The sequence below is a fragment of the Malaclemys terrapin genome, chromosome 3 (assembly GCF_027887155.1).
Source record: "Malaclemys terrapin pileata isolate rMalTer1 chromosome 3, rMalTer1.hap1, whole genome shotgun sequence".
In the NCBI taxonomy this organism is placed as follows: domain Eukaryota; kingdom Metazoa; phylum Chordata; order Testudines; family Emydidae; genus Malaclemys; species Malaclemys terrapin.
The window spans coordinates 135,503,359-135,524,394 of NC_071507.1; the positions used below are offsets into that span (position 1 = coordinate 135,503,359).

The window sequence follows — 21,036 nt, forward strand, 5'->3', positions numbered from 1 at the left end:
AGATCCTGGGCTTCCCTGGAGCTACACTGATTTGTGGCAGCTGAGGATCTGGCTCAATAAAAATGCAGTATTATTTTTGCTGAAATTTTAATATAATACTATGTTTCAGTTTGAGGGGGCTGATCTCTAGCTATGATGATGTCCTGAATCTAAAAAGTCCAGATTGAAATGGAGTCTTTTTTTTTTTTTTTCACCTTCATGTGAATTAAGAACTACATTTATAAGCTTCAAGGACTAGGTCAGTAACGGAAATGCTAAGAGACCCTTGAACTGGAGCAGTGCTGTCATAGTTGAGAGAGAATGGTAATGAGAGAGACTATTGTGAAAGGATAATGGTCTCTCACCACTGAGGCATTTATAGAAAATGGCAATACAAAACCAAAGCAAAATCCATTCTCCTTCTATTTTCTTGTTTTTCTTCTTCTTCGTCATCGTCATCTTCATAGAATGAAATAGTGAGAGAACCAACCTCTATTAGAAATCTGCTTAGAGTGCTGTAGATATAATTGTAACTTGTGTTATGCACTGATATAGGGGAGCAATGTGGAAGAATGCAACTCCTTACCCCACTGCGCGGGCTACTTGCATTGAAGGTTGCAACACATGGGAGAGCGAGCAGCCTCCACAGCACTGCTACTCCCCCTCCTATTCAAGTGAGTGGGGAGTGGACATCCAGGGACAGGAAGTGGCAGCTTTAACCATGCTGCCCCCTTCCCCTCTCTCTCAGAGTATACTGGTGTTGGAAAACCATTAAAACAACTAAATATCAAGGCCCCTAAAATGGAATCACCCCTCAGGATGCATTCGCAGGAACATTTCTAATGAAGTTTCTTTGTAACGATTTACAAATAAATCTGAGCTTTGAATGAAGATATGTGGACATTAAAGAATCCTAATGTTTTCTGTATCTCCCCTCTCTTTCTAATAGATTAAAGGTAGCACAGAATAACATATACTGACTTGTAACATTGAAATATAAAATGAAGAATTGTTAATGGTAAGATTAAGAGCTTTGATAGCTATATTTTAATGACTTGTAATTATGTGCAGTGAATGAGTACAGATGAGGTATCTCTTAAGCCAAGGTTTTGGTGGTATGAGTGTAGTTTTGCCAATTTTTCTTTTACATAGAATTTCTAATCTGCTTAAAATGTTATTGCCAGCAGAACAGAATCAACGTGTTGTTATATTGGGAGTTGTAAGTAGTAGATACACAAACAAGTACTGATAAATAAAAACACAGAAACAAAAAAGACACAGGGCAAGATGACACAAAACAACATCACCCAGAAACTGCAAAACCAGCAGGAAAAATACCGAAGTTCGGTAACTGAAGCTTGCACATGCGTAATGTACTCGGTTACCTAAAATCCATAAGGTTCATGTGCTTAAAGCCAATTGGATAAAGATTAAGGACTCTGTAGTGTAGAAATGTATAAAAGATTAAGCAAACATGGACCCACACTGGACCAGAAACTGAAGAAAAGGGCTGAAGGACCAGACCAAGGGATCAGAGTAGGTGAAACTATCATGGAAGGTGGAAGAACCTCCCAGTGCTCCAGAATGTGGCAACTTGAGCCTATTTACCAACTCTGTCTCATCTGTTGTTATCTGGATGGCATAAATGTATGTCCAGACACTGAGCCCTGGTCTACACTATGCATTTAGGTCGAATTTAGCAACGTTAGATCAATTTAACCCTGCACCCGTCCACACGACGAAGCCATTTTTGTCGATTTAAAAGACTCTTAAAATCGATTTCTGTACTCCCCGACGAGTGGATTAGTGCTGAAATTGACCTTGCTGAGTCAAATTTGGGGTAGTGTGGACGCAATTCGATGGTATTGGCCTCCGGGAGCTATCCCAGAGTGCTCCATTGTGACTGCTCTGGACAGCACTCTCAACTCAGATGCACTGGCCAGGTAGACAGGAAAAGCCCCGCAAACTTTTGAATATCATTTCCTGTTTGGCCAGCATGGCGACCTCAGAAGTGACTGTGCAGATCTCATCAGCAGAGATGACCATGGAGTCCCAGAATCGCAAAAGAGCTCCAGCATGGACCAAACGGGAGGTACTGGATCTGATCGCTGTATGGTGAGAGGTATCTGTGCTATCAGAACTCCACTCCACCCCAGAGGACTGCCCAAGCAACAGAAAGCTGGCATTCAATAAGTTTTGAAGTGCAGTGTGGCCTTGTCCTTCCCTTCTCCCCTCCTCCACCACCACACCCGGTGCTTCCCTCCTTCCCCACCCCTCCTGGGCTACCTTGGCATTTATCCCCCCATTTGTGTGATGAATTAATAAAGAATGTATTAATTTGAAACAACAATGACTTTATTGCCTCTGCAAGCGGTGATCAAAGGTGGGAGGGGAGGGCAGTTGGCTTACAGGGAAGTAGAGTGAACCAAGGGGGCGGGTTTTCATCAAGGAGAAACAAACAGAACTTTCACACCGTAGCCTGGCCAGTCATAAAACTTGTTTTCAAAGCTTCTCTGATGCACAGCGCGCCCTGGTGTCTGGCTGCGCGTAATCAGTGGCCAGGCGATTTGCCTCAATCTCCAACCTCACCATAAACGTCTCCCCCTTACTCTCACAGACACTGTGGAGCACACAGGAAGCAGTAATAACGATGGGAATATTGGTTTCGCTGAGGTCTAACCGAGATAGTAAACTGCGCCAGTGCATTTTTAAACGTCCAAATGCACATTCTATCACCATTCTGCACTTGCTCAGCCTATAGTTGAACTTCTCCTTACTACTTTCCAGGCTTCATGAGCCATGGGAGCAAGGGTAGGCTGGGGTAGGTGTGACCGCGCGGTGCTGCCGGCTAGGAGAGCAGCCTGAGGCAGAAGCCTCCAGCTCGTATGATATTCCAGGCAGGACTGAATCTCCATGAGATGAAACTTAAAGAAGAGAATGACCTGGAGTCACTCCCATTTATGTCCAGGCGCCCCTAACCGACCTCACCGAGGTCTGCCCGGAGCACCCATGTCTGCCCAAGCACCCCTGACCGACCTCACCGAGGTCAGCCAGGAGCATCCAGGAGACGACGACGACGGCAGTCGTACTGCACCATCTGCTGCCGCGAAGGCAAGGAGCTGCTGCTGTGTAGCAATGCAGTACCTCATCTGCCAGCAGCACCCAGGAGACGTACGGTGAGCTGAGTGGGCTCCATGCTTGCCGTGGTTTGTCATCTGCACGGGTAACCCAGGAAAAAAGTTGAGAAACGATTGTTTGCCGTCGCTTTCACGGAGGGAGCGAGGGAGGGGGGCCTGATAACATGTACCCAAAACCACCCGCGACAATGTTTTTGCCCCATCAGGCATTGGGAGCTCAACCCAGAATTCCAATGGGCAGCAGGGACTGCGGGAACTGTGGGATAGCTACCCATAGTACAACGCTCCGAAAGCGACGCTAGCCTCGGTACTGTGGATGCACGCCGCCGACTTAATGCAACTGTATAAAATCGATCTCTATTAAATCGACCTAATTTCATAGTGTAGACATACCCTTAGTGATATTCCTTTCTGAAATGGTATAAATAAAACCAAAAATTGATTAAGCCTAAATTGGGTGGACTTGTGACTCAGTTTCCCAACTTTTACCCCCAGCACTGGCCAACACTGCTGAACCACCATGGTGGGGAAAGTAATCTGTGCTAAGTATTTAGGGTTGGCATAATTACTTCCTTCCGCGGGGTAAGGGGTGAACTAGGCACCATATTGTTACTGTAGTTTACAAAAGGTCCATAGCCTGCTTCTGGGGTGGCAAAACTACGCACTGACCCTTACTGGGGACTTGTAGTAAGACCACAGACCTAGCCCTGTTCCATTAATTCAAATAGCTACATTTGTATTGTTTCTGAGAATTGACTTATTCTGTACTTCAGCTAGTCAAAAATCAGCTTCTGGATACATGTAGTTCAAAGTATACTGTTAATTTATTAATATGCTGGTTTCTGGGGAGCTGGTGAGCATCTTACATTTTATCAAAAAATAAAGATCAGTCTTCCAAACCTCCTTTCCTGTTGCCGATTTCATTTAGTCTAATAACATATCAGCATTCCACGATATGTCCCCTGCCTGCCTTGAAATGTATTTGTTATCCACGGCATAAAGAATGAGCTCTGAGAATAATTTTTTTATTGTTAGTGTTGGATGTAGGTTCCATGGTGGCCCACCAATTTAAAGAGTATGGTTATGTCTCATTAAAAAATTCTGTATGTAGTGTTGCTATAGCTGTGTCGGTTCCAGGATATTAGAGAGACAAGATGGGTGAGGTAATATCTTTTATTGGACCAACTGCTGCTGGTGAGAGAAACATTATGACATCTAAATTGTAGCGCGAAAGCTTCTCTCTTACCAACAGCAGTTGGTCCAATAAAAGATATTACCTCACCCACTTTGTGTCTCTAAAAAAAATTCTGTGGCAGGTATTTATTTTACAGTTTTCTAGATCTGAAGATGTTGTGTTGGCCTACGTGGGATTGTTCAGTTCAAAAGTAACTTTGTCATTAGCACTGTATTTACATTCTTCTCCACCCCCTTCCCTCCCCCCCCCAGAACTCGCATTTACAAAAGTTTATTCTAAACATAGCAAGGAACACAATTCTACAGATCCCATACCTTTCGAAAGATAGTTTAATCCTCCAAAATTCATTCCTGGAGGAAGAAAGTGTTTTAAAAATGGTTATAGGACAAAAAATGCTCATGCATGAAGGGAGGGGGAATGTATTTTTAAACGGTGTGTATTTGATTGTATCAGTCTGCTAAATTTTGCATCTTGTGTGTTGTCATGGATAGTAAGCTCCTCAGGATAGGGACTGCATCTTCATATGCGTTTTAAACAGTGTCTAGCATGATGGGTTCCCAGTCATGATTGTGGCCTGTGGGAGTGACAGAATCATATGTATTAAATAATAACTAATAGCAGACTCTGTTTGTTAGTAGAACAGGAATATATTTTAAATATTTGGAGAAACTTAACACTCTGCCCCTCCCTTTTCTCTGTTGAAAATCAGGTTTTACTCTGTTAGCTTTGGACATGCCCTGTACAGCTCCATCAGATCTCCAGCCACAGCCTGTTTTAGCAATGATGCAATTGTTTGGATGGGATGATATGGTGTGTCCCCAGCTGGTATCAAGATATCTCAGTCATCTAATACAAAACAGGTGAACAATTTAAACTTCTTGTTCTTTCAGATCCTTTCTAGCATACAAAGTCCCCTCATTGCTCATCGGTCTAAAGGAAAACGTTATTTTAAAAAGCAGTGCCTCCCTTCAAGTGATCCAGTTTCTTTGTTATAGACTTTTTGCAATTCTCTAAGTTCTAGATTCCTTGAATTTATTATAGTTTTGTCCTCCTTTATTTTCTAAAGCTTTTTTCTTATGGCTTTGGATAATGAATGTTGACAGGTAGACATTTAAATTGCAAAGTTAATTTTTCTTTCATGCAGCAAGTCACTTTTTTTTCCAAATGGAAAAAGTGTTCTTGCTAATTGGTATTGGAAAACTGGGATCTGGACAATAACTCTGTATCAATACTCTTCTGAAGGCCATTACATTGCAGCTAAATGAAATGCCTTGACCTACGCAGTATTGTACTTTATTTAGTTGCATATTGACTATTCCTCCTCTTCTACTATTGTTACCATCCCTACCGCTTAAAAGGTAAAGCAGTAGCACCCATAGTTGAATTTTAGTATGTTGAATGTTATGACTTGGTAATTCCAACATCTGTTTATCCCCTTTCATTCATGCTTACAGGTTTTAAGCTTGAGTCTTAATATTCCTCTGGACTTTTTATGATATTGCAACAGAGATCTTACGATAGGTGCTTAATATTACATTCAAGAGAAATAATTAAATATTTAGGTTTCTATTATAACAAAAACATTTAGGGAGGGGTGCAATATAGTATCAATAATATCCAAAATAATAAAATTGGACTTGTGGACGTTTTCATCTGGCAACCTCATACTGGTTTTCTTACAATACTAGTGTCTGAGACTGTAAGAATGAGCACATTGTGTAGAATCCTAAGATTTATTTAACAGATTTTTGCCCCAATCCTACAAACATGAACATGCTTAAATGTATGGGTGTGAGTAGTTCCATTGACTTAAATGGATCTGCATAAAGTTAAGCATGTACATAAACATTCACTGAATCAGAGCCTTCATTCTGAGGGGGGAGGGGCGTCTCTCTTTCACTCTCTGCTGTGGGCTGTATTAGCATTGGAGGTGAAGAAATTAAACCACATGTTAGTTATTATACAAAGTAAACCCAGGTTATGATTCTGTCTGGGGGATATGGCTGGGTTCTGGGGGGCGGGAAGGGGCAGAGAAACAGGAACTGGGTTGTCATAGGGGTTTCTTTAACTCTCTAGTCCTGGGGGAATTTTTGTGTGTCTGTATTGTTACAGACATACTTGCTGACAGGTATTTTGAAATAAATTACCAAAATAATTGAAACTGGTGTGATTATGTAGTTATCTTGACAAATAAAATTTTCAGAATTTTGTAGAATTTTAAAATATTGTGTGCAGAATTTTTAACTTTTTGGCGCAGAATTTTTAATTTTTTTGGTGCAGAATTCCCCCAGGAATATAAATTGCATCACACATTTAAATGTTATAAAATGGTGCCGGTTTCATAATACTTAACATATATATTCAGTGTTGAAATTATGTTTGGTCTGACAGAATATTTTCAAATGATGTTGGGAGTCTATGTGGGACTTGGCTACTGGAAATATCTGGGAAGTGTGCTGCCATGGACTTGTGCACTTGATTTTTCTTCTCTCTTGCACAGTTTTGTACACAAGTATAGCTGCAATGGCTCTGATGTAATTAGTCCTAATTTGCTGTGGTGTAAGCTAGGGGAGAATCTGGCCCCCTTTGTGTTTAAGAAGGGAGTATAAAAGGAACTATCCTCCTCTACAGTCACATCACAGTCGTTTGTGCCATCTCTAGATTGCCTTAGTGAGGTTTTTCTCCTTAACTATTTTTGATTGGTCACAATCTTTTTTGTCGAAACAAATCACCTCTCTTCTAAGTAGAGAGAGACTCCCATTGCTGGATTGAAAAATAACAAACTGTGCAGATTTTCTATACATCAGTTTTGTGTCTTACATCTGACCTGTAAATTATATTGCCATATATGGCACTAGTGAATATAGCAGATCACCTGTATCTGGGCATCTGTAAACTCTGGGCAAAATTCTGTAGGTTGCATGTATTTAAAGGAATGCCAAGTTTGGCCCTCTCTTTGTGTTATGTTTGTATACAGTTATAAATAGGGTTGCTAAAAACATTCTCTATAAAACTAAAGTAAAATTAGGCTTTTTTCCAGCTCTTTACTTATTTCCTTTCCCCCCACCACTGTATCTGTGCAGCACATTGTCTGAAGCTTTTTCTGGTATGGGACATACATCCTCTGAAGCCTTGTCAGTACGTTCTTGGTTTCGATGCATTTTACAAATGTACATTGATCAGCCTACTGGTACATTGACCAGGACAGATGTTGAGAGAACAGTTGGTAAGTGTTCACGTTTCCCTAGTGTTTGAATTGCTGTAGCGATTCTATATAGCAAAAATGGCATATATTTTCAACTAATTACAAAATGTATTTTTGTTTGTATTTCTTTACTTTTACCTTATTACAAAATGTGCTTCTTTACACGGCTTGTGCTATTTCTTGATGTTTTGCCTGTTCTATATATGACAAATTTATCACAAACAAAGATAAAAGAGCTGTTTCCTTGGAAGCAAAGAACAAAAACTTGCTCCCAAGGAGACAAGCTATTTTTTCCCCCATGAAGAACTGCTCTAAAAAAGTGAAAATCTGAAGTAAATAACCAGGAATCATGCTGTGAACTCCGTAAAAAGAAAAACATCCAATTATGAATAATTCTTTCCCATTTTAGATTGGATATTTTGCTTTCTTGGCTGCTTCATCCGTATGTGCTGAATGATATTTATTCAGACTTATTTCGAATACTGCACTTCTAATTATCTATAGGGCAAATCTTCTAAAATATATTGTTCATGTATATTCTGTAAATTGTAATTCATGTATATTCTGGAAGGCTAAAAGTAGAGTGAAGGGCTTGGATTACTCCTAATACTCATTACTCTCACCCAGTGTTGGATACTTGCCTAGTTTAGAAACAAGCCCTTTGTCTAGTAAGAAACCTTAACTTATGGAATCTTCATATTTTAAAGACTTTGAATTGTGTTTTACTTCATGATTTTGTTAACAGATAAATAGAAAACTCAACTATAGGTGGAATTGACTAGCAAAGTATACTGTGTTCTCAGTTATATTCCCTTTATAACAAACAGGGAAAGTTTATATGGAGCAGCTGACTGAAATGACAAGGTTGGTTTTTAAACTCTCAGAAATAGAAAACATCTTCTCAAAGGCACATTTTGATGAGTCAATCTTCAAGCAAGACCCTAAGAATGCTCTTGTCCAATTCATTAAGGTACTGTACCTCTTATAAACAGGACAGTTACAATGTGCAATGTAAAACCAAAACTTGAATGTGATTTTTTTTTTTAAATATTTAGCCAAGCTTCTGCACAGTACTTAATAAAAACAAACAAAATCCAACAGAGTCTGATCTATTTAACTTTCTTTGTGTTCTCAGGCTGTTGGTGTAACTTACAGCGGCCTTCAGACTGTAGCTGAGAAATCTGCCATGGTAACAAAGACTTTAGACTATCTAGGTGACGTGGTAAAATATGTAAAACCTTATTTGCAGAAGAAAGGACCTGCTGAAGGCCTGCAGCTCACTTACTCGATTATAGGTAATTATTTTGCAACTGTACATCATCTTGTTTCATAATTCAGTAGCACAAGAAATAGTTTTGTGCATGGAATGAGTAAAATATTGTGACTCAACACAGCACCAATGAACAACTTTTTGTGTGGACTTTTTAATAATCTATTTTCCTGATGTTTAAAAGATTAAATATCAGAAAAATACTAAAAGGCAAAATTCCTAATTTTCTTTCATCTTTCTTACCCTTTTATCTTGATCCTCTGAAACAACAATATTTTCTCTCCTCCAAAAAATAATCCTTCCTCAGTAGTTGTGCTGTGAATACAACAAACTTTAGCTTTCATTTGAAATCATGAGGTTTTAATATTTTTGTTCACTGAAAATCTTTACTGGAACAAAACAAGGAAAAATGGCAACAGAATGGGATTTTTATTAGTCTGCAGTATCTTTGCTATAATGCTATGGTAGTGCGTCTGACTATGTAAATTATCGATTAAATGAGCATTACTTCGGCACTCTTCTCTTCGATCCTGTGTGCACATTATTAAATGCCATATTCTGGGAGCCTTACCCATACTGAATAGTTCCTTACTCCTTGAGTATTGCCATTAAAACCAATGGGACTGCTCAAAGAATAAAGTGGTACTACCTATGAATAAAGTGCCAGAATCTGACCCAAGGCCTGCCTACCTTTAAATAAAAGATAAAGAGGGTTGTGTGCACATGTATATGTGTAGTGAAAGCACCATCTTTAAAACAGTGGGAATTGTTTACTGAAGTAAGCAAAACTAACATTTGAGTAGAATGCCGAATGTATATCTGATTTAACAGAATTATTGATGGGTAAATGTTTTTATTTTCTGATTCCCAGATCTGTATATTCTGGTACATAAGCTATCAACCAAATGAGCTGTGTTAAGTATCCAGATGCCAGAACCATTTTTATATTATAAAGTGACTAAAGGGTATTTTTTCCCTCTCTTTGCTTGCCCATAGGAAAGGGTGATATTATCAGAATCTGAAATTGTACCACTCGATACAAGAAATTGTCCTTTTCCTTTAATAAAAAAGTAGTGAGTGAAATGGGAATTATGGTTTTGTTCTGTCAGTTAAGGTAATCTCAGACATTTCTTCACCTGCTGTGAGCTTGTAAAACTGCAGTCACACAGTAAGATGCTTTCCAGATAAATCTGGAAGCCTCTCAAATATGGGCGTCATACGTGTCTCTAAACTGCATTGCCATGTGCCACCAAATACATAGTGTCACTGATAATGGGCATAGAACTCTGGGTCAGAGTGATTATGCTTCTTCGAAATATTTGTGTATGGTAGTTGGAAGAAAACTGGGCACTAGACAGCATTATTAGAAATATTGCTAAGTGATCACTGTGTTTCATTATGATTGATCACTGTGTTTTCTTTCACTCCACAAGATGAATGTTGTTGTTCGTTGGTTTTAGAGATGGTAATGGGTTGACTTCTATACATTAATAACGTCTTTTAAAGCCTATTTTTGATCTCTTCCGTTACTTATTCAATCTTGAACATATTTCCTTGGGATGCCCCCATATTTTGTGACGTAGGAAACCTTTTCTTGTTTATAATTGGATATACACTCAAATTGTGCTCAGTTGATGAGAACTACTTTGTATGGGCAAGAATCTGTTTTATTAGACTGTTTATATTAGTTGCACTGTACTTTGAGTAATAAAATGCTGCTGAGTATGCAGCCATTTCCTCAATAAAAACTGCACTTCAGCTTTAATGAAGCTGTTCCTGGATGTCAAGGTATTTTTACATTAACACCCTTTTACAGTCAGTAAACTAAGGACAGGGAACTGTGCAAATCAGTACACAAAGGTATTGAAAAGAGGTAAGAAGTGCTCTTATATAGCATGGAAGTTTTCAAACTATAGATCACGAGCAGTCTATAAAGAGGCACCTGGTTCTATGGACCTGGCTTCTCCTTGTTTTCAGCTGGTAAATTGCATTAAAAGGAGTTAAAATATATATAAAATATTTTCCTAATATTACTCTTTCGTGTAAACAATGTTCTTATTGTCATAGGACTGTTATGCAGTTTTGAATGGAAGCTAAAGGCAATCTGTCTGTTGAAGATGTGATTCACACTGAAAAAGTTTGAGAACCCATATTATGGCATGTGTGGGGGAGGCAGATGTAGTGTACAAATATGCCAAATACAGTAGTTAAATAGTGGAACGCTTATAGCACAGAGGTATAATAAGATGTCCCCCTTGTATGTTGTAGCCATTCCTTTTGCAAAACAACTTCACTGTAATTGAAATTACAATTTGTATGTTGTTATGCATTGAAACAATTTGGGACTTCCATATTGCTGTGCTGTAAATGGACTTTCATTGTATCCAGGTTCACTAAGCAGGGTGGACTGTACTTGAAAATGAGACAACTGGGTTGCTATAGTTACCCATGGATAATGTAACAACAGATTGCCTGTTTGGAATTATTTTTGCCTGCTTGTAATTTACTTTTTTGGGTTTCTTGACTGTTCTTCAATAGGAGGCCTTGTAAAGTTCTGGGCACCAATACTGGCAACTTCCAAAGCACAACAGCTTTTGTTCCGCATCATAGATAGCTTGCTATTGCCACTTGTCGTGTTTCAGCAAGACAAAGAGCTGCCTGCCGTTATGCTGTCTGCCATTCGGGAAAATCTTCCTCTTTATCTTCAGGTAAATATCTGAATTCCTTTATCAGCAAGCAAACAACATCTTGAACAGCAATGGAATTTTTTTCTACAAAAATGCCTTTGATCTCATTTAAATCAAGCACAAGAAGCGGTAGCATTTTTCCTTTTGTGGAGAGTGGGAGGAAAAAGAGCCACCCCAGTTGGTTCACCTCTCTCTGAATATGTATAGCAGTGATGGAGGATGCACTCCAATATACACTAGCTGATCATTGTGTATAGAGAAGATTTAGCTGACCTATTGCCAACACTGGCTTGTTAAATGAGGGACTTTTGACACAGCAGATCAAATAAGCATAATGGATAAAAGGACACTGGTTGAGATTAGAAAGCAAACATGTATTTGAAAATATACGTTATTAAATATACCGTAATAACACTCTAGTGTACTAGGGGTTAGATAATTTTAAATGTTTATTTTTTACTGTTTTTTGTGTTTGTGGACTTTCTGAGAAGACCCTGTTGTTATTTCAGTGGTTTGACAGTGGATTTGGTCCAGTCATTGGTTCCAGTATTGGTTGTAGTCTGTTTCTCCCCCACCCCCCGCACATTTTCATTTACTCTCAAAATGCTGTAAGGCTTACTGGAAGTGCAGGAGGTTGTTTACATTGGGGTTGAAGGAAGACCTATTTTTAAATAAATAATTAAATGTGCACATTATTTTCTGTCAAACCCTTTTTTACAATCCCTCAAAACCTAACTTTGAGCATAAACTTCTTGCTACTGTTCTTAAAAGCAACTAAGTAATACAAGGCAGTAATTAAATTCAGAGGTTGTGGTGACATTGTAGACATCCCACAGCTTTCTTCCTTTATCCAAAAGTCACATTGTGGTTGATGGCATGTCATAGTAAAATTAATATCACTATATAATGACATAGCAGTATATGACTTAGTTCTTTGCTGGTTTGTGGGAATTTTGAGACACTGTCTATACCTTGTGACCATCTTGAAGCTGATATTACTACAGAATGTGGCAGCCTGCTTGCTAAGTGGTATTTCATCCACAGAGTATATTACACTGGTGCTCTGTAGTCTGTGCTGAAAACCAATAGGCTTCTGGGTGTAGTTTTCAGATAATGGTTTTCTATAAAGTCCTAGACTGTTTGGGTCCTAGCTCCCTGGCACTGCTTAATTTGTGCCAGTGCTGAACCCCGGCACCTCTGGGCTTGCTGCATCAGTTATGAATGTAAAAAAAATTGCCGGAGCCCCAGCACCTCTTTCATTACAAATTAAGCAGTGCTCCCTGGTTTCGCTCCCTGACACAGTCCTTATTGAGCTCCCCCTGCAGGTCCACACTCAGCAGCGTAGGGAGTGTCCTATCTGCTGGATCCATGAGCTTTTGAGCACCCTGCCCTGAATCTGGTCAGACTCCAGGCATTGTCTCTGCCCTCTAGCCTCACCCCTTGAGTGCTGACTTTCTGCTGGTACCCTTTTGTGAAAGTGGGACCCCACAATCCACTTGCCCTAGGTCGCACGACCAGTGATGCCCCCCTCTTCCAATCTTCCCAATAGCTTAAGCACACCCTATCCCAGATCTCTGCCATAGTGGGTAGTCCAGTTTAAAGTTTAGCCTTTCCGGGGCATATGACAGTGAGGCTTTGCAAAGTACACATGCTGAATTCATAGAGAAAGCCTAGAGACTTACAGATCCATGCAAAAAACCTGCATTCAAAACCCATCCCTCCTTTGCCCTCTCACTACGCCAAGATGTCTTTGGGTTTATAGCCAGTCCCTTCAGGAGTCCCTGGACTTGACACATCTGACTCAGTCTTCTCTCCCTGGTCATGCATTCTCCTTGTTGACTCCTGTAAGCAAGCTTGAGCTGGTCTGGCAGTCAAAAGATTCCCTCCGAACCAGAAACCACGTCCCTTTGTGTGTGCGCAGCATCTGAGTTTTTAACAGCCAGTCCAAATGCCTGATTTTTTTGTTCTCCTTCTGGGGATTTTCCATCCCTCTGCAGACAATCTGAGGAAAACCAGTTTCCGTACGCTTGAACCATCCATTGTTCTAAGGTGCTCTTTCTCTTTGTGGCTATTCATGTTAATGATTCTCCATTGTTACTGGCCTGGGAGAGATGTGCCACCAGTGCTGGTAACAAGTGGCTGGTTCCAAATACAATGAATTTCATAAAATCCACCGGAATTAATAAGTTTGTATGTAGACAGATTTGCCAAACCATTACACTCCCCATGTGATACTATTGCAGTTGCAATTGGCAAATTACTCAAGGCAACAGGGCCCTGATTTAAAAAGAAGGGGGCTCTCTTCCTAAGGGGTCCTCAAATCTGGAACTTCCCTAACTTATACTGGCAAAGCCCAGATCTTTTAGGGAATATGGCAAAGCTCCTCTCTCTCTCTTTCTCCCCTTCTCCTTTTTTTCTTTTGATTTTCTGTGTTGTGAGTACTTTGAGGGCTACAGCATGAATAGGTGTGGTTTATTAGAATCTCAAGTAAGTATTATTGTGGGAGTTCATTATGATCACTGTGATATGCTCTAACTACGCTAAAAACCCCAAATTGTAGGTATGTTTTAAAGAGCTGAAAATAACTATCAGGTATATCTAGGGTGCCCATTACATATGTCTGAATGCCACGTGCATGAATTAAGAACTGCATTAAGATTGGCCATAGTGTGTTTTTTTGGTTTGTCTAATTACACTTACAGCATTTATTTTATTTTATTTTATTTTAGTTAGCTGCTTAAATAAATGTGAGCTAAAGAACTTATGTATGAGAGAAATTGATTTGACACCACCACACCCATTTTGTCCACTTAGCCACCATTAACTGGAAGTGAGAACACCATGTAGTCAGGAATAATTTGAGCTTTGTATAAGCATATAAAATAGCTGCAGCTGCAGTTTTGCTGATAAGGATAGAAAGTAAAATTGGAGGAACCATGGGAATGGGCGAAAGTGTGGATAGCTGACTTGGGATATGGATGTTCCTGATTATGAGTTTTTGTTGATCTGATACTAGGAGCTGCTTGCTGATGTTAGGGAATTTTTTTAGTTTGCAAGGGGTGACTGAGTTATGCGCTTTGTTCTGAGCAACCTATAAAAAGATGTGTCTGAGTGCGTGAGTTGGAGAAGTTCAGAGAGGTTTTCTACAAGCTAGAAGGCTGACACTCAACTCCCCAGCAACAAGGAGGAAGGCTGACCATTAGAAACCTACCACTGACCACTCGACACCATCTCAGACTTTTGGTAACTATATCTGGGTTGTTCTAAACTGTTGCTATTTTAGATGTGTGCTTTGGACTCAATAAAAAGGGATTTGGGGGCAAAAGCACTCACGTTTGTACCAGTCATTCATCAGAGGAGGAGCTGTGTTCCCACTGATTTATTTCCTGAAACTATCTGGAAGAAAAGATAGTTACCAATAGGTTTGGGTTCAGAAAACCCTAAGTAACATGTACACATCTCGAGGGGTTCCTGATACCCAGAGTCCATTCTCCACTACATTCAGGATACTTACTGGAGATTCTTTAGTGTTCCCTAATTGATCCAGCCTTCTCAGGCTTGCTGAGGCCCTGGCATCACTTCACAATTTTAAACTGGTACTTTTTCTTATCTTAAGAGGTGCTGAAGGAAGGTTGTTCCTTCTACCATTGTACAGACTGTTCTTGTGACAGCTGATGACCTCCTAGGAAATGCTGTAGTTAAGAATTTGATAGGATTTGTTGTCAAAGTTGTGTGCAGAGTGGTTAAGTGTCAGACATTAGAAGGTGAGGCACCAAACAAATGAATGGATGGCCATTTTAAAGTTTTTATGGCACTGTTTTTAATTGTGAGATGAGGAGGCAAGGCATATAACATCCAACATTAGGCATTTTATTCCTTTGGAAATGTTGTTGTAGAGCTGGTTTTATGTATTAGTGAATTGCTGAAGTTTATTACTGGGAATCCGAAAATCGTTCTGATTGTTGATAAAATGGATTTAGAAAATGATTTGGAGGAGTGTTGGTATAATTTGCCAACAGTGATGAAGATAACAGTGTTTGTGCACTAAAACTATTATTTCCAAATTTAGTGGTATAAATGTCTTGCAGAATATGATGTGTGTATGTGAAATGAATATGTATTATATATATATAGGGGCCTATAGTGTCCTCTGTTCAAATGATCAGTATTATAAGAGCTTGATCCTGAAAGGCACTGTGCATGCGCAGCTCCTGTTGTCTTTAATGGAATTGACCATGCTCAGCATCTCTCAAGGGACAGGCCTTCAAAGCCCTCATCTGTACTGTACTGTCAGAGATCTGAAGAAGTTCAGTACCGCATTTTGTGAATTATAGCATGTATTTAATAGGCACTGTACAACATTAATTGGTGAACAGATTTATTCCATCAGCAGGATTGACATTATATGTCATCATTAGACAGTTTGGTGTTTCTGCAGTGAATAGTACCAGCAGTCCATACTAAAAGGTCCTTCTCTCTTCATAGGTGATTGACAGATAGATAGATGAATCAGAAGAAAGAAGCATTTCCTGGCACAAACTGTCCCTGCTGTTAGTGCACACAAAAATCTATTGCCACTCTGCTTAAGTGAGGAGATGATGCTGGCATGCACTTCTCCTCAGGAGACTTTTTTTTCCTTTCTTCAGAAGATGCCTGAAAAACATGATAAAAGTGGAGAAAAATAAGGCAGCCTTTATCAACATTCTCTGTAATGCCTATCTGCTGTATAAAGAAGGTCTGTGTGTCTGAAATGGATGAGGTCAAACCTCCAGTCCAAAACCCAGTTAGCTGCAGTCTAGCAATGTAGGTTCATCCTCTCCTTCACACAAGAGGGCAGGTTCCCAGCTAACTTCTGACAGGATCTACCAAAAGAAGATAGTACCCATCCTTGTATTTGCTTCCTAGGCCACTGGTGGCATGAATGTTTCTCCAAGTCGCCTGACAAAGCTTTTGCTCAGTCCACTTTGCCACTTAGGATATGGAGCTGGCAAAATACCTCAGAGAAGCCAAACTCTCTAATGCTACTGTATCAACTCTCTATCTTGGCCTCCATGTAGATCTTGCCTTCTCTAAACACTTATAAGAGCAAGAAGTACTCTTCATCGCCAAACAAAGAGCCCTATATTGCACAACAATTCTGACATGCCTTTGTGTGCTAAAAACAAATCCAAACTTCTCCCTCAGAAGGTTTGAGGAGGCAGGGGAAATTTATTCAGCATCCTCTTCAGGGTCTGATGACTCTTCACTGAGGCACTTTAAAGAAGAGGACATGAGCCACCCTAATGAGATCAGTGCCCAAGACTTGACTGAAGATTCTGCTTCCACAGAGAAGTGTTTTTTCCTGATGCTCACAAAAAGAAAGGTGTTTTCGCACTATTTCCAATCTAGAGTAGGTGGAGATCAAAGGTCCGTGAGAGGGAAGACCCATGAGGGGGAAGTTTATCACCCATGAGCTGATAAACTTCCTTTGCCAAAAAGCATATAATACCCTCCCCTAAGGAGAAAAATGGTCTGAGGGCCTCTCTAAAAATAGACTCCCATATTACTAGGTGGTCTACAAAATCATATATGTCTTTTGAAGAGGTAACTTTATCTGATCCATCAAACAGGAAAATGGAAGCATCTTTAGGAAGGTATTTGATTCAGGAACGAAAGGCTTCAGCACAATTCTAAATAAATCTTTTGTCACCAGAGTTCTTTTTGTTTGGGTGTCAAGATAGATAGCTCTCTCTTCTCATAAAATAATTAAAGAAAAATGAAAAGTAACTTACATCATATTATTTTGGCTACTGATGACCTAGAATCCATGATGCTACTTCAACTTTGTCAACATTTTTGTTAAATTTTTAGCCAGTGGAGTATGTTACTGAACTTCAGAACAAACAATCACTTCCATCCCTGTCATTCAGTAAAGGCACACTTTTTGGTATTGTCTTCGTTAGGATGGCTAAATATGTTTAGAAGCAGAATTACCCATTTCCTAAGAATAAGAAAACATACCATCAGCCAAGTGGATTATTTTTGTCTTTTCACCTGGCTGCTCTGAGAATTTGCCTTGTTTCTCTCAAGCTCAAGGAGCGTTCCCTCATCTAATCCTTTAATAATAATAATAAATGTTGCTAATATTATTATTTCTTCAGCCTGTGGAAAGGAGAAGCTGTAAACAAGTGTATCCTATACTCCCAAGTTATGTGGTGGTCTTCCTGTCTCTCAGCTCAGCTAGATGAATGTCTTTTCTCTCCTGTTTCCAGTGTTGAAGCATTCAGGAGACTTGACAGTAATCTTAGATTGCAGGTAGCTGTGCTAGTTTTTGGAATAAAGGGAATTCAATATGGAATCTCTTAAGTCTTATTAACAGCTGTGCCACAAGAAGCAATCTTCCATGTACATCTAGTGCAGCATCTCATCAGAAGATACAAGACCATAATAAATAAACTTCAATAACAACCTGCATGTATTTCACATATGATACACTTAAAACATTCTTTCAGTGGTGTTTGAGTTATCCTCAGGCAACATCTATCTGTCAGACAGGTCCTTAAGCTCCTTGGTTTTTGAGTTTCTGGATTTCTCTCTTCCCTGAGAATGGAACCAAAACATCTGTTCTCCAGAAAAACGACTCTCAGTTCCAGAAAATGTCAAGTCTCCCAGTTTGTTTGATCAACCTATTAGTGTGTGAATTCCAAGGAAGTTTCTTTTTCTGGTTTCTGAGTGCATTCTCCATTATGACACTTTGTGACAGGATAGGGCTATCTTTTTTCCCCCTCTAACTCATCCTTCCTGTCAGTCACCAGTGAAGGGAGGAGGACCTATTGTGATGGACCTACTCTCACAGAAACCTATTACACAGGTAGGGGATTTTTTTTCCTTCACATATATTAATATATTATTAATAATATATATTAATTTCCCTAAGACATTATTCAGCTCACTCATTGGGCAGACATTTGCTGCCTAGTTTATTCATTGTGTTTTTTAATGGGTTTTGGTTACAACATGACCAACGTAAAAAAGCAATCTGCTACAATTTTTTTTACATATGTCTAATGATTTTTCACCTTACTCTGTAAAATAAACCACCATGAGGAAAGAGGCAGCAAGAAAAGAAGCAATAATGAATTATTGCATAGTCTCTTGACACCACCATCATGAGCTTCTTTAGGGAGCTAACTTTGTTCGGATACTTGCCACTGAAATGACTTTTAATTTCTTTTTTCTGCTTTTAATTTTTGCGTGTGTAGGTGTGTATATTTTACATCCAAAATTAGAGCAGGTATAATTTTTCATTGAAAAAAAAATAGCCTTTTTCAAAAATTAAACATTTTCACCAAAAGTTGTTTACATTGAATTGTTTCATTTTTTGTATTAAAAAATAATAATCAAGACATCATTTACCATTTTTTGTCTTGGGTTCTGGTAAATAATATTTCAATAGGTTTTGTTTAAACTCAATTTTTAAAAAAGTGACACTGAAATAAAAACAACTTTGAAATTTCAACATTTCAGTTTTTACTATTTGTGGCCAGCTGTCTGCAAAATTTAGAATATAAAATCAGATTTGAAGAATATGCTGTGCCAAAAATAACATAGAGCAGATTTTGGAAGCTGAAAAATATTAAAACTTATCTAGACTATAGAACCAGAACACTGCAGTGTGAATTTGGCTCTTCCCCTATATAAATGTAGGTTGTATACAATATTTTCTTCATTCCCACATATGCCTCTGCCACTGATATAATTTTAGCAGTCAAATTTATAACTAGCTTATTGCCAGGACAAAATGAAATTGATGTGATCCTGGTCAGTTTCAGTACGTATCTTCTTGAGTTGGTATAAGATAGGGGTACACCTTGTATATAACTGTTATAGAATCAGCATGATCATTTGAGTAGAACAGGTAAGGAAAAACACCTTTGCAGCCCTATTTCATCAACCTTAGTGCCCCCATTAGGATAAAATGACCAGTTCCTTCCCTGTGTAGAGGCCAGGATGGTGTCATTTACACTTGGTTGCTGTAGAAGCACTATGGGAAGAAGTGACAGCCCAGTCCTTGCTATAATCCTATCCTGAAGGATTGTCTCACAAGGAAACTCAAAATTGTAGGAAAACAGAACTTTGGCCATCCTGCAGCAAATATAAACTCACTATTACAGTAGTGATCGGAGGCCTCTCTCAGAATTGGTTTTCCATTGATGTTCCCATCTCTCTGCTGTTTGTTTTCACTTCTAAGGACTTGTCCAGATTAGGGGTACCTGCACCAGTGTAATTAAACATTGTAGGTATACCAATAGATAGCCTGTACCAGTGCAAAGCAGAAAGTGATATACCCAGGATAAGTTGCGCTGAAGGAAGCATTGCCTTAAACTGGTGCAACAACCTCCCTATCCCCCTACCCAAAAATCCAGTATAGCTGGTGTCTAACTCAAACAAACTTATTTCATGTCATACCCAACACTCTCCTATCAGATCTTTATTCTAAGAGTTACTTTTTCTATTATGTCATTAATAGGAACAATATTTAACTTCGCTTGGTGCCTTTCGTACTCCAGTATCACAACGTGATTTACAAAGCATTGAGATTCCCTAGTTATGCAGGTTTCAGAGTGGTAGCCATGTTAGTCTGTATCAGCAAAAACAACGAGGAGTCCTTGTGGCATCTTAGAGACTAACAAATTTATTTGGGCATAAGCTTACGTGGGCTAAAACCCTCTTCATCAGATGCTGTTATGCAGTGAACGTGTGAGCCACAGTTACCATTCTGCATGCAGCAATAGCTCACACACAGCTTTAGGCATCAGAAACTGTTGCAGTTAGGAGGATGTTGGACACTTATTTATATTTATACTAGTTAATTTTTTTTTTACTTTCCACAGGGCTTGTCCTTTATATGCTGTCAGTCCCAAACTCAAGGTGCCTATTTGAACCAACTGCTAGGAAGCGTTATTCAGCAGTATTTTGGGCGCTTTCTCCCTCCTTCACCATCTTCTCCCGGAACTGGACAGCATCCCATGCTGCTAGCATTATGCAATTCTATTACCATCCCACAGAACTTACATCTGCGGAAGACCACTGTGCATGTCATAAAGTAAGACCTGAAGAAGGAGTAAGCCAGTTTGTAGATATCTAGACTTAACTTCTTCCCAAATAAGCCATGGGGGGACAATGGTATTAATTATCATTATTGTTTATATTGGAGTAGCGCGCACACAGCCTTCAGTCTGGATCTGGGCCCCATGTGCTGCGGGTTGTACAAACACATAAGAGACAGTCCCTGCTCCAAAGAGCTTTTAATCTAAATTAAGTCAAGATGCAATAGTTGCCTGTAGCAAACATCAGAAGGTGGTTGATGGTGGGGGAAATGAGGATAACTGTAATGAGAACACAGATTATACAGACCAGCTAAGAGCATAATTTTCAGGTGGCATGTCTTTTTTTTGTTTTGTTTTTGTTTTTTGTTAGATGAATAAACAGGCGATGAATGGAATGTCTACAGGATTTACATTTTTAGTGACTTCTGTGTGAAAAGAGTTCTCATGTCAAGTACATTATTATGTTGGTTTATT

General features: G+C 39.3%; 1 protein-coding gene across 1 annotated transcript in view; it reads left to right on the forward strand.

The window, feature by feature from the left end:
* The window catches only part of MMS22L (MMS22 like, DNA repair protein), a 141,594-nt gene that overhangs the window by 109,329 nt on the left and 11,229 nt on the right, over positions 1 to 21,036 (forward strand). Inside the window, exons 16-21 of the mRNA XM_054023847.1 lie at positions 5,021 to 5,171; positions 7,395 to 7,537; positions 8,344 to 8,486; positions 8,652 to 8,811; positions 11,325 to 11,494; positions 20,347 to 20,558. Coding sequence (XP_053879822.1) covers positions 5,021 to 5,171; positions 7,395 to 7,537; positions 8,344 to 8,486; positions 8,652 to 8,811; positions 11,325 to 11,494; positions 20,347 to 20,558 — 979 coding nt within the window. The remainder of the gene's footprint in view (positions 1 to 5,020; positions 5,172 to 7,394; positions 7,538 to 8,343; positions 8,487 to 8,651; positions 8,812 to 11,324; positions 11,495 to 20,346; positions 20,559 to 21,036) is intronic.